Source organism: Perissodus microlepis, chromosome 13 (genome assembly GCF_051167445.1).
Source record: "Perissodus microlepis isolate ML-2025 ecotype Zambia chromosome 13, ASM5116744v1, whole genome shotgun sequence".
In the NCBI taxonomy this organism is placed as follows: Eukaryota; Metazoa; Chordata; class Actinopteri; order Cichliformes; family Cichlidae; genus Perissodus; species Perissodus microlepis.
The window spans coordinates 547,164-561,530 of record NC_140473.1 but is presented as its reverse complement, the minus strand read 5'-3'; the positions used below and the strand labels follow the sequence as shown (position 1 = coordinate 561,530).

Below are 14,367 nucleotides of genomic sequence, written 5' to 3'. Positions count from 1 at the left end.
GTCTTATAGGGCTGCTCAATTAATCGAATTTTAATCACGATTACGATCTGGGCTTTCAACGATCATTAAAAATGACTGAGCCGATTATTAGCCCCTCCCTAGTGCTTTACTCTCGCGCTGCTCCGTGTGGCAAATCGAGCGCACCTCTCTGCATTTCGAACACGTGTCACAACAATTAAGAGCAGCGGTCTCCAACCTTTTTTGTGCCACGGACCGGTTTATGCCCGACAACATTTTCATGGACCGGCCTTTAAGGTGTCGCGGATAAATACAACAAAATAAAACTAGTACCGGTACCGAAAAAAGAAAATTTATTCATAACACACGTGAAAAGACCCAGGAAAACCGAGTAAACGATAAAAACGATAACAAAATAACGCTGAAAACCGATAAAAACCCTGAAAACTATACATTTCACACCTGAGCCTCAACTCTCGCGGCCCGGTACCAAACGACGCACGGACCGGTACCGGTCCGAGGCCCGGGGGTTGGGGACCGCTGATTAAGAGGACCGAGGGAAGCTCGGAAAGCTAAGCAGAAGTTATTTGGAGAGGAGAGTGACTGCTGTTGGTTGAAAAGAGGTAAAAAAAACTTCAGTGGTGTGGAAACATTATGGGTTGGCGGAGTCAGACGTGGATCAAGTAGACACAGTGTGTAAACTTTGCTACGGTGGCTGCACCACAGAGCAACACTGCAAAGTTCACTAAACACAGATGTTTACATTTTTCATTTATTTTTATATTGCAAACATTTGCACTGTTATCAGTATTTGCACACTATTTTATATTATTTTTTGACAATCTTTAAAGTCATTATTCAACACATTGTTATTGTTAAATAAATATCGTCAAATAATCGAGATCTCAATTTCAGTGAAAATAATCGTGATTATCATTTTTGCCATAATCGAGCAGCCCTAATGTCTTACTTAAATTCTTGCCAAAAAAAAGTAATAATTTTTTACTAATCACGGTCTTCCCACAGACATATCATTAAGTATAGCTACACTTAGAGCAGGGCGATATGACCAAAAATATTTATCACGATATACATTTGAAAATTTGCGATAACGATATAACTGACGATATAATTGACACTAGACAAAATATTTTACAACTCCTCAACTTTATTAGTGCAAAAAAAAACCCATCAATGTATTTTGCACTTACACAAGCAGCTTTTTAAGTGCATTAAAGTTATATAAAAAAAATTGCAGTGCAAATGCAAATTCCTTGCTGACAGTTTAACCAAAAGGCATTTCCAGTGGAAACTGGCCGACATATCCTCAGCATAACCATGTATAACATCCACTAAACTTAAAAGAGGTTATACACACACGATACGGTAATATTATGTTGAAGCACAGTACGTATCACTCCGCGAGGCTCCGCCTACGATAGCCGTAATGCTCCGACAATCTATCGAGCGGTGCGGCTTCGTAGCTTAGCAAAGTCGTACTGAAACATCTGACAGATTTTCGAGCGCCGTGTACATAAAATCGTTTCGAGGTCAGTAAACACAACCAGAGTTCATACATAAGGCTCACGGGATTATAAGGGGCTCTGTCGACTTTCAGAAAAATCAAAGGATTGATTTTAAGTGTGCCAAAATACGGTAATAACGACGGCCCGCTAGCACGCGCTACCAAAAATAGTGCTTTGTTGTGTATCTGACGGATGAAAGCTAAACCAGTTCCACACCACTGAGGTTGCAGCATTTTTACAAGCCAGTTCTGGTTCATCCGTTTCATTCAACGATCCACTTTCGCTCTTCTCATTCTGCGTCGCCGCCATGTGCGTATGTAAACAAAGGCACTGCGCATGCCCGTTTTACCCATATTCTATCGCGACATTTCATTTTCTTATCATTGCCTAACATTACACCGGTTTTACCGTGAACGGTATGATATAGCCCAGCCCTAGCTACACTCTCTCTGAACTAACCTCATTAATTATTTTCTCTAAGTCATTAAAAATGTCTTACCATTAATTTATGTTTCAAATTTAAATATGGTCAGTTATCCCTGTTAACTGGCTACATGCCACAGGCTTTTATGGTGGCTGTAATTAAACCATTACTTATTTGATCTAGACGTGTTAACCAATTATAGGCTGATTTCTAACCCTTTTATTTCAAAGGTTTTCCTAATAGTTGTTGTAACACAACTAGACAGTAATTTGCACCAGAATGATGTAACAAAGTTTCAGTCACTATTTAGAGTGGATCACAGCACAACACCAGTGAATGTTACATATGATCTTATGGCCTCTGACAGTAAACTTAAAGCACTTCAGTTGTTCCACATTTTGTCACGTTACAGCCATATTACAAAATGCAACATTCATTTTTCACCCTAATAGTTTACACATGAATACTCCGTAATGTAAAAGGGAAGCGTTTGCTTGAAAAGCTTTACTAATCATCAACAACATGGTCTGGGCCTCCAGTAACAGTGGGAGGAATCGTTCAGTAATTTTTGACCAGGGTGTGTCCTGCAGCGTGTTTTTTCAACAAATATGTAGCACCGCTTTCTTTCACCTAATCAAAATGACAATAATTAGAAACGTCCCATGTCAGTGTGAAGCAAGTTGATATGTTCCCTCATCCCTGCAAGACTGGACTATTGTAATGCATTAGTATTGTACTCTTGGTGCTCTAAAAACTCCCTGAAAAGCCTTCAGCCTTTTTTATATTCCTTAAGACTGGCCTTTATACTCTTTGGGGTTTTGGAGTTGAGCACACTATATGCTCTGTAATCTGAATACTTGAATAATCAGGCTTCATTATATAGCTTAAAGATCTCGTAGGACCAAAGCATCTAAACAAAGTACTTCACTCTCAGACTGCAGGCAGTGAACTGTGGTTCCTACAGTTCCTACAAGTAAACTGGGAGCCAATCCCCCTCCTGTGGAACCATTATCCCAGTTTGATTTCAGGAGATAGACACTAACTACTTTCAAAATTAGACTTCAAACTTTACTGATCCCAGTTCACCCTGGTCCATTCGTCTGTTATGCTGCAATAGGCTCAAGCTTCGGCGGGACTTCCCATGATGCAATGAGCACTTCTCCACTCCACTCTTTACTTTCCATGTGTTTATACAGCACTGGTGTATGTCACTAAATTTCTCCAGTAGCTTTAGTTGGGTCTTTGACTCTATGCTCTCCTTTCTTTTCTCGTTCCCTGTAACTTAGTATCAAAGTGTGTGAAAATACAGTGCCGATCAAAAGTTTAAGACCACTTGAAAAATGGCAACAAGGAATGTGGTCCCGTTTCAGTTTTCAGTAAATTGCATGCTCAAAAAATGTTTTGTCTCACTCCCATTTCTTCTCGTTGCATGTTGAAGTTCTACTTGGAACCTTGGTAAGATCCAAACATGCAAAATATGATTTTGCCATTTTTCAAGTGGTCTTGATCGGGACTGTAGTATTGCCAGTGACAGAATGACATATGGTTCTAAAATATTTTGTTCTTGACACACTTTCACTTCATTTCAAACTGTTTGTAATGAATCATGCAACCTGAGAGAAACCAATAACAAAACATTTCTTAATATTGTAATTCTGAAAAAGTAAAGTGAAAATAACGGCACAAAAGAAGAGATGGACAACACTAAGTGTGGGTAGCATAACCATAATGACAGGATGCTTATTGAGAGCACAGGGGTCTGCCAGTGAAAATAAAAAAGGCTTCAGATTACAGACCTCATTTACAAGCTACTACTTTTGCTGGTGTTTACCATATATGGAGGAAAGCACTGTTCATATAATGCCATGCTGGTGTAAAGGCCCCAGGGTTTGTGGTAAAAGGCCATAGGAAAGCCACCAAGAAAACCTGACCAGCAGTCCTGATCCGTTTTAAGTATATCGGTAAGCTAAGGTATAGTGTGATAAAATACACGTTTCGATGTTTGTTTGCCTTGCTGAGATAAAAACAAATGCAAACATCAAGCACCACTCATTTTTCCCTTACATTTATGGAAATAACTGACTTCAATTTGAAGGGCCTGTTTACAGGGAGTCATACAGATAATGACTATTTAAATCAATTTCAAATAAACATAAAGCCTGTCAAAGGTCTCAGAATTTATATCTATGTTTCACTGCTTTGCAAAGCTGTTCAATTTAACCAGAGGCTGAACGCTGCCAACATTAACCAGAGCCACATACTGCCATTTCCCCCCTCAAGTAGTAAGAAAATAAACAATTTTCAGTTAGTTTCATCAGTTGAAACTCACACCCAATGAGGGAGCAACTGATGTTTTAGCGAAAATAAGCTGTGTAAGTTTCTATCTGCAAAATATCTGTCAATTTTACTTGCTTAGCAATAAAAAAGGGGGTAAAATGCATATTCAACTCCTCACCAGTTTTCTAAGTAAATATATTCATGTAAGTGCTGTTGACATAGAATTTTTACCAGATGTCAAAAACAACCCATCCAATCCACACACACAAGTAACCATCTACCAGCAAGCTTTTTATTGTCATTAAGCATCCAGTGTTAAATGAAATTAGAAGCACAACAACTAACAGTAAAAACAAATCTAAAAATACCAACTTTCCAAATGTACAAGGTTTATACAGATGTGCAATGGTAACGTCTTGTGCGGTGGTGGTGATGTTTATTTGTGATTGTGTGTTGCAGTGTGTATGTGATATTTATATGTGTGGTAGGGGTGCTGATGTGTGAGTTCGGGTGGTGCAGGGACGTGGTCAGCGTTGATGGCTGGCAGAAGCAAACTGTTTCCGGGTCTGTTAATCCTGGTTTGAATTGACCTGTAGCGTCTCCCTGAGGGCAGCAGGTCACACAGGTGAGATGGAAGAAGGGTGGAGTCTCTTGTGATTGCCTCAGCTCTACTGAGGCAGCAGGATGTATTAATGTATTCATAGAGGGCAGCTAATGACCTTCTGCACCAGGGGTGTCGAACTCCAGGCCTTGAGGGCCGGTGTCCTGCAGGTTTCTCAGACAGGAAGGCACAGCAGCGTCTGCACTGATGATGGTAGCTGTGTTTACAGTCCAGGAGATGTCGATAGACATCATGGTGCTCAGGGATGCGAAACCCTGAACTCTCTCCACACAGTCATCATTTAGTGACCCGTCTCTTCACTAAAGACCCAGTGGTAAGGTGGGTCAGCTCTGTTTTTCTGAAAGACCATGATCACCTTTTGTCTTTGTGGTGTTCAGAACCAGGTGTTCCAACTGGCTTGTAGTAGATGTATATAAAGTGTATACCTCAAAGATATGAACACCTTATGAAAGACATTATCAATTAAGATCACATAGGCTTTATTAAGGGACAATTAAACCCAAGATAACATAAGAACCATCCTGCGTATCACTGAATATATTAAACATAACTGTATCAGTGCGGCCTCAATAACTCTCGAGGCTGAAAACGCATTTGTTAATGTTAACTATACCAGGTACTTAAGAAATCTGGATCTGGATCAATGGGTTAAAAATAAATGAGAGACACAGAGTGTACAACTGCACCTGTACACCAGACAACACAGACTTTTGCTTAACAACAACACTTTTTGCAATTTTTATAAAAACATTGACACAATACGGCAGAATAACGATCTTAAAGTGGTACAGGTTGGGGGTGGCTGATGATGTAAGTTGCTATTTAGATCATCTAGACAGATGTCTTCCAATATTAATTAATCGGCTTTAGCTCTGTATTCTTTTCTGGATATAGAAATTTGCGGAGTTTGGCTAAAGCACTTATTTTAACATTGAACTATTTTGTATTCAAAATTACACAGTTATAAAAAAATATATATACACATTTGGAAATTGAGTGCAAAAAATGAAATTACAAGTTACTTTAACAAGAAGAACGATAAACTATATTGTGGGTATCAAACATAAGGCACATGGGCCAGAACTGGACCAGCAAAGACTAATATGGCAGGTATGGTTAGTTTTACAAGTGATTCACCAAAGCTGCACTGTTTTCTAAACACTGGTGCCACAATTAAATGTAAATAACAAGCAAGGTATTTTCTATTACTATTTTCTGTTACTATTTCTTTTTCTTTTTACAAAAACAGAAAAGCAAGTTTCACTGGTCCAGCCTACTTAATATAAAATGATCAAAATGAGCTGTAAATGGCCCATAATGTAAAATGAGTTTGACGTCCATGAATTACACGAAGCAAACCATATCAAAGTGACTGAAGACATTAAGAATAATACTGAAAGGTGAATTTTCCTTTCACTGCATTTTGGCTCAAAAATTGAGGCATTTTTTTAAGGGGACCCATGAAGGTACCTAAGACTTTTAAAAACATGGATAAAATTCATTAAAATATTTACATGAAATGGCAACAGGCCAAGAATCACATTTCAAACTATGAAGGTGAGCAAACATGGAGGTATGGCATTGCCAAACATGATGAAATATTTCTATGCAGCACAAATTCGACCTGTAATCTGCTGGTCTGACAAAGATTATGAGGCTTAGTGGCAAAACTCAGAAGTATGCACAAGGAAGCGAAATTCAAAGTCTTACTGGAGAAGACTGGATTTGATAAGACTTTTTGGTTCCCCCTAAATGAGGAAATCTTTGTCTCCAACACAGGTATGTTGGAGACCACATGGAACAGGAAATGTAAACCATTCTCATGTCTTTTGACTTTGCTCAGGCATTTTTTTTCCATAGACTATTTATTTGGTAGTTGCCAAATTTCAGGGTTATGATATAAAAAGGCCATGTACCCTGTTGTATTTACGTAATATGGAAGGAAATACTGTATCAGGAGAAAACAGTTATTTGTTTAAAATCCTGTTAGTAGCTTGTAAGAAAGCCATTACAAAGAGGTGGTACAAACTGGAACCACCAACGCAATTCACAAGATAAGATTTCAGCAGGAACGGTGTTGAGAGAAATGAAAGAATGAATCAAAATCATGTATCAATGACAGGGTGAGGACTGAAATATTTTTGTAACAGGAACAAACTATTGAGATGACACAATCTAGACTTTTTGTGGATTGATGTAATGTAATTTTTCTGTATTCTTTTGTGTATATTTGAAATGGAAAAAAGATTTTTATTCTTTTTTAATGAAAGGATTTAAGGAACATTTAATAATTAGAAATCTCCACGACAACAAAAACACTTGGAGGACCTTTTAATTTCTGGCATTTGGTGAACTAGCCCTTTACAAGCTGAGCTCTGTTGGATACTAGAGATGGTTTAAATGCCAAAAAGACTTCAGGATGTTCCTTCGTCCACCATTTAAGCTCATGTCAGCAGCAGAAATACAAGTTAACTTTAATTATGTTCATAACCCACTGAACTGTCAGCATATCTGCTAACAAGAAACTGTAGCCTCACTGTATTTACGTGCAGCACACTGTAGAAGTGGCTAGCACTGTCACCTCACAGCGAGAAGGGTCCCGATTTGAACCCAGGGTGTTAATGTCTGAACTGCATATTCTTACTGTTCAGGGCTTTTCCTGGTACTCTGGTTTCCTCTCACAGTCCAAAGACATTTATTTTAGTGTAATTGGTGATCTAAATTGACTGTAGAGGTGAGGTATTTAAAGTCCTTGAAGTGTGTATATATATATATATATATATATATAACAAAGTGGTCTCTAAATGAATGCTTATTTGATAAACACCATATAAATGTGGTTACCCTAAAATACACTTCAAACACTCAATCAAGACTTCAGCATTTAAGAGAAGTGGGTTAGAAAATGGCTTAAAGTGTTTCTCTAAGATCGTGTCTAATAACTGTCACAAGCCTCATATCTTATTTAGCATCTCATTCCATTGTTGATGACCCACAGATTTACCTACCACTGAAACGTAAATCTGTGAGTCCTCTGAAGGGTTTGCTAGATTGTTTGGAGGATGTCAAGGCACGGACGGCTTTCAACTTTCTTAACTTAAATGCACAGAAAACAGAGGTCATTGTGTTTGGTCCCTGTGACCACTATGACTTTGGCCCTTTATAAATGTATAAAAAACCCTTTGTGAAGAACCTAGCAGTGATTTTTGACAGTATGAAGTACAGTATGTTTGACACACAGATTAATGCAGTTTCTTTCATCTCTGTCTGCTTGCAAAAATGAAGCCATTCCTCTGTTTTACAGACTCTGAGAGAGCTATCCATCCTTCATTTCGCCTGACTTTTGTAATAGTGTCAGACTCAGGTGTCAGTCTGTCATCAGGTAGCCGACTGCAGTTGGTCCAAAAAGCTGCAGCATGGTTACTAACTGGCACACGCAAGCGAGACCATACTAGCATCCTTACACTAGCTGCCAGTTAGTTTTCAAATTGATTTTAAGATTTTATTATTCGTTTTTAAGGCGTTGCACGGGTTAGTCCCCTCATACCTTTCTGATCGTTTAAATCGGTACACTCCTGCAAGATCACTGAGGTCTGCCGTTCATATGCTCCTGGCTGTCCCTAGGTCCAGATTAAAGCACAGAGCAGACTGGGCCTTTGCTGTAACTGCTCCTAAATTGTGGAAAAAACTGCCCTTTCACATCAGGACCTCTGCTGTGAAGGGACACTTTCAAGTTTGTACTACTTTTATTTGTCTTATATTTTACTCAAATCTTCTCATTTTATACTACTTTTTCTTAAATCTTGTTTTGCTATTTTTATCTCTTGATTATCTTAAATGTACAGGACCTTGGTCAACTGTTGTTGTTTTAAATGTGCTATATAAATAAATTTGACTTTTTTTCTCATTTGTCTTAATATCCAGCATTTGTGTAGTATTACTTTTGGACAAAAAAGTTTATCCACGGTGTCATCACTTCCTCAGATACAAGACAAGCACAGTTTAGACTTCTGCTGGTGCTTAACTGCAGCACACAATGCAAAGGTGTCATATGTGAGTGCTGGCAACCCTTTAAAAAACTACAGCTAAAACAAGGAGAGCTAACACTACAACTGAGAACAATTCCACATTCAGACCATGAACAGCATAGACGTCAGAACCATTCAAAACAAAAACATAGCTCCTGATGTGGCTCACGCAGTGCCTCTGTAAAATATAGTGGGTTGGTGTGAGAGGAGAGCTGACAGCTGGAAACTGAAGACATTATATTTAAGTTTCTATGCTGCTTGTTAACTGCTGTTTGATATTAAACACGACAGAGTGTTTGAATTTGTTCTCACATGTTAGTATTTTGGTGCTCATGCATTTGTTTGGTGCTTACTAAAAACGTCTAAGCAGGTCAATGAAACTTCTCCATGGAGGAAGAACCCTGCCATCTGTATGACTATTTTATTACAAAATATATAGATAGTAATGCGAGAAAAAAGTAATTGAATCCTTTCCTGAAAGCAGGACATTTAGCAAAATCAGAACTGATTTAACAGAATTTTTTCAGCATTTTCAAAGACATTTGGAACTTTCTGTGCGCTATTAGTTTAATCAGACTATATTATTACAATCTAATATCAGATTGTCAGATTCAAATTTCATGACCGATCAACAATAACATCTTGGTGCTTAGTGATAACAAACCTTTTCTTGTAATTGTATTTTAAAAGTCTAATCAAAATGTTAGTTTACAGTCTGTCAGTTCCACTTTGCACTGTCAGATTAAAGCTTTTCTTCTATATGATAAAATATCAGCTGAATTAACAGGTTTTAAAAATTACTCCACAGTTTCGTTTCTGCTTCAAAAATTAATTTGCATGATTAATTAACAGTATAGTTTAGATTATAAGATATCATAGCATCAAATGCGTTTCCCAGCAGCAACAGGTAATACTGCTATAGTACATTTTCAAGTATGTATAATGAATGGAAGCACATTTTGTGTGTGTGTGTGTGTGTGTGTCCCTCTCCGACCTTTAATCTTGACAGTGGGGGAGTTGGGTCCAGCAGACTGCTTCCTCCATCCCCTCCAGTTCTGACAGAGGCTCTCGGCCTCCGAGATGAAGGAGCAGAGAGAGTCTTCTTCGAATCGGTCCGAGTCTTCAAAGGAGAACCTCTCCCCATCCTCCCACTCGGCAAACATCAGTTCCATTACATCCACTCTTAAAGAGGTTAGGAGTCCCGGGACAGCGATTTGAGTCTACGGCCTTTCTGCCGTCTAAAAAACAAGGGGAAGCCCGACAAACAGTGCCCACAGCTCCAAAAGAGTCAGTCTGAACACTGGGGGAGGGGAGACCACTAACAACCAAATCACTGCCGAGAGGCTTATCGCCTCAAACACATACAATTTTTTTAAACAATGCTTTGAATAGTCTGCAAAAAATATATACAGCACAACTACAATTAGTATTTGTCTACGTAGCTATTTGTGATTTCAGTCGGCATAAGCCACTGCGCAGAGGTGAAGCTTCCTTCCACACTTGGATTCAAAGCCAAAAACTCTGAATAGTGAAAAGTCTTTGACGGCAACTTTGCCGCTGAGATGCCCAACGACTCAAACTCACAAAGCAACGTTCCTGTCAAAAGTAGAAAATGAAAAACTCTCTCATCATAGAGCCACGAATAAGAATAGAAAACAGAGGTTAAAAAAACGCTTGTTGGTGTAAATGTAAAGCCTCGTGAAGTCTCGAAGCGGTTCCGTTCATCCAGACGTCCTACTCTTTTCAGGCATTTAGCTCAACTCACACTGGGTATCAACATTAACTACTGCTGCATTATAACGATCCTGAAAGAGTCTTTCTCACAAGAAAGAAGATGTCAAACACCTGTGGTGTTAATATTGCAAAGTGTCTTCTCTGTTCCTCGTTTAATGAGCTAGTTTTAATGTCATTTTCATCTGCAATGGAAATAAGAATTAGCTAACGTTAGCAGATAGGCTAACAAATGCCTACTTGGATACTATAAACATGTCATGCGCTGTAGACAGTTAAACTACGATTAAATATCGTTTATATTTCCGACTACAGGCTTATCTTGCTCGATTTACCTTCGCTGTGCTACCTTATGTTAGCTATATGTACTAGCATTAGAAAGCTAACCTCCAGTCGGCTAAGTTCAACTAGCTTGAATAGCTGTTTGTTTACATTTACTGCTGATGTTGTACACCTTCCGCACATTAAGGACTACATACTTTCTTACATCGCATATCTTCCGGACTTAGGCATATATCTAGGTTACGCTTGTTTCATATTATGATCTAAATCCACGCTCTTAGCATTTTTTTCCGTTCTTTGTGCTGATATTAGAGGCTCTGTCTGACGTAAAAGCTGGCATATTCCTCAGTCAGATCTGATGAAGAAATTCAAACGAGTCCTTTAGATAGCTCCCTTCGCAACTGTCACCAGTTGTCCGTCTTAAAATCCTCTATGCCTTCAAATGACACCGGGATATCCGGATGATTTTCCCTTATCCCACTCGTCAAAGCGTTATCAAAGTGTATCAACCTGTCTGCCGGGGGAAGATGGCTCACCTCTTCTACAGCTCCTCCTCGATCAGCTGATCACAGCTTCCGGTTGCCAGCTCTAGAACGACACCGCTGAGCCCGTTGCTGTAGCTCGGCTGGAGAAGCGTGCTGTGAGACGAGGCATTAACCAACTCGATACAGTTAAGCATACTGTATCGAGTATATCCACGTGTCATACTTAATCTGGGGTAATCAGTTTTGTCACTAATTAAGCCACTGCCTCCAAATTAATTATGCCACCACAGCCTCCAAACTTCAAAAGCCCGTTTTGTATTTGACAGCGAAGCTACCAGCGGCATAGTACTCTAGGGCTGGGTATCGTCACTGATTTCTAGAATCGATTCAATGCCGATTCACAAGGTCCCGAATCGATTTGATCCACGATTCGATTTAATTCGATTCAATTCGATTTGAATCTGGGAAATTTTGACAGCCAGAAATATTAGAATTCAGATCAGTACATTTACATATTTTTGTATCTATAAAAAGGAAGCTGACACACGCAAGACTTTATCAAAGGTGTAAGCATCACAGCAGATGCCTTTGTGTCAAAGTAGCTGAGGATAAAACACAGAAAAACATGAAGGCGATTTTCCTGGCCTGGGATTTTATAAAAATATTCTGCAGTACATCAAAAACGAAAGAAAACCATTAATCAACACATGAACAATACCTCTGAAGTTACAGAGGTTTTATCAGAGACACGGCTAAGCGTTTTGCATTTTGCATAATTTTAAAAAGTTTAAATTTGTTCAGTATTGAACGGCAGAAATTAGGTTTTCTTTTCAGAAGTATATAAAACGAAAAGAAAAAAAAACGTCGGCCAACAGCGCTGTAAACAACGTAGACTTGTGCGTAACAAGCAAGCGAATAATGAAGAAAACAGATTTTTAGACGGGAAACTGTTCTTGAAGTTGAAGTACAGAGAGAGAGAGAGAGAGAGCTGTGCATCGTGGTCGAAGCAAAACAGTAAAAGTAAGAGTGAATACATGACGATGTTTATGTGAAGCGTAGTTTGGATCTTCTTTTGCTGCTGGTTCGGTCAATATTGTTTGGAGAGAGATCAAACTAACAGCTTTAGAATCAGCGCATAAAGGGCGGGAACACAAAGCGCGGACCCGCCGACAGATCAGAATCAGCGAGCTGTCGGCTTTCAGCCCCGACTGTGAGAAAGGCGACATCTAACTGATTCTGATCCGCGGGTTTTGTCTTTGTGCAGAATCCGTGTTCCTGCTCTCATTTACTGTCTTAGCTGTTTGGTGGTTGTTGAAATTTTGTGAGATTTCACCAGAGATTCTGGCATTTTGGGCAAAATAAATTTATATTAAAAAATCGATTCAGGATTTTAATGAATCGATTTTACGTTATCCAAGCCAGAATCGATTTTAATCGATAAATCGATTATAAAAACCCACCCCTACAGTACTCTATGACTTTAGAAACATTCAAAAACAGCCAGATCCTTGTTTTACAGTACCGGTACCAGTCAAATGTTTGGACACACGTTCTCATTTAATTGTTTTTCTTCATTTCATGACTATTTAAATTGTATATTCTCACTAAAAACATCAAAACTATGAATGAACACATATGAAATTATTTAGTAAACACAAAATTGTGAAATAACTCAAAACATGTTTTAGATTTTAGATTCTTCAGAATAGCCACCCTTTGCTTTGATCACTGCTTTGCACAGTCTTGGCATTCTCTTGACAAGCTTTATGAGATCATCACCTGAAATGGTTATCCAACAGTCTTGAAGGAGTTCCCAGAGATGCTGAGCAGTCCATCTCATCTTAAACCGTCTCAACTGGCTTTAGGTCAGGTGTGTAGCTGGAGGTGTGCAAACCATTCCACTCTCACTATTGACAACACCACGGTTTTCACTTTCCCTCAGGTTAAGAGCCTTGGTGTCATCCTAGACAGCTCACTATCCTATAAATCTCACATCAGTTATCTCACCTGTTCTGCCTCTTTCAATCTATGCAACAATAACCAATTACATCCTTCTCAGCATCTCTGGGGACTCCTTCAAGACTGTTGGAAAAGATAACTACCTCATGTAGCTCATCAAGAGAACGCCAAGAGTGTGCAAAGCAGTTACAATTTTGTTTACTACATAATTCCATATGTGTTCATTCACAGTTTGGATGCCTTCAGTGAGAATCTAAAATTTAAATAGTCATGAAAATGAAGAAAAGCGAGTCTGGCATTGATATTTGACATCACAACAGAGAGATGAGTCTGGCATTGATATTTGACATCACAACATTGATGTCAAATTCATCTCTGCTGTGATGTCAAATATCAATGCCAGATTCATCTCTGCTGTGATGTCAAATATCAATGCCAGATTCATCTCTCTGTTGTGATGTCAAATATCAATGCCAGATTCATCTCTCTGTTGTGATGTCAAATATCAATGCCAGATTCATCTCTGCTGTGATGTCAGATATCAATGCCAGATTCGTCTCTCTGTTGTGATGTCAAATATCAATGCCAGATTCATCTCTCTGTTGTGATGTCAAATATCAATGCCAGATTCATCTCTCTGTTGTGATGTCAAACATCAATGCCAGATTCATCTCTCTGTTGTGATGTCAAACATCAATGCCAGATTCGCCTCTCTGTTGTGATGTCAAACATCAATGCCAGATTCATCTCTGCTATGATGTCAAATATCAATGCCAGATTCATCTCTCTGTTGTGATGTCAAATATCAATGCCAGATTCATCTCTCTGTTGTGATGTCAAATATCAATGCCAGATTCACCTCTCTGTTGTGATGTCAAATATCAATGCCAGATTCGCCTCTCTGTTGTGATGTCAAATATCAATGCCAGATTCATCTCTCTGTTGTGATGTCAAATATCAATGCCAGATTCGTCTCTCTGTTGTGATGTCAAATATCAATGCCAGATTCATCTCTCTGCTGTGATGTCAAATATCAATGCCAGATTCGTCTCTCTGTTGTGATGTCAAATATCAA

The 14,367-nt window shown here is 38.8% G+C and overlaps 1 protein-coding gene across 1 annotated transcript in view; it reads right to left on the bottom strand.

Annotated features, from left to right (window-relative positions):
* Positions 1–11,425, bottom strand: part of zswim8 (zinc finger, SWIM-type containing 8) — a 43,203-nt gene extending 31,778 nt beyond the window's left edge. The window contains exon 1 of the mRNA XM_084948000.1: positions 9,830–11,425. Within this exon, the coding sequence (XP_084804126.1) occupies positions 9,830–10,007 (178 nt within the window). The 5' untranslated portion in view covers positions 10,008–11,425. The remainder of the gene's footprint in view (positions 1–9,829) is intronic.
* Positions 11,426–14,367: the final 2,942 nt, after the last annotated feature.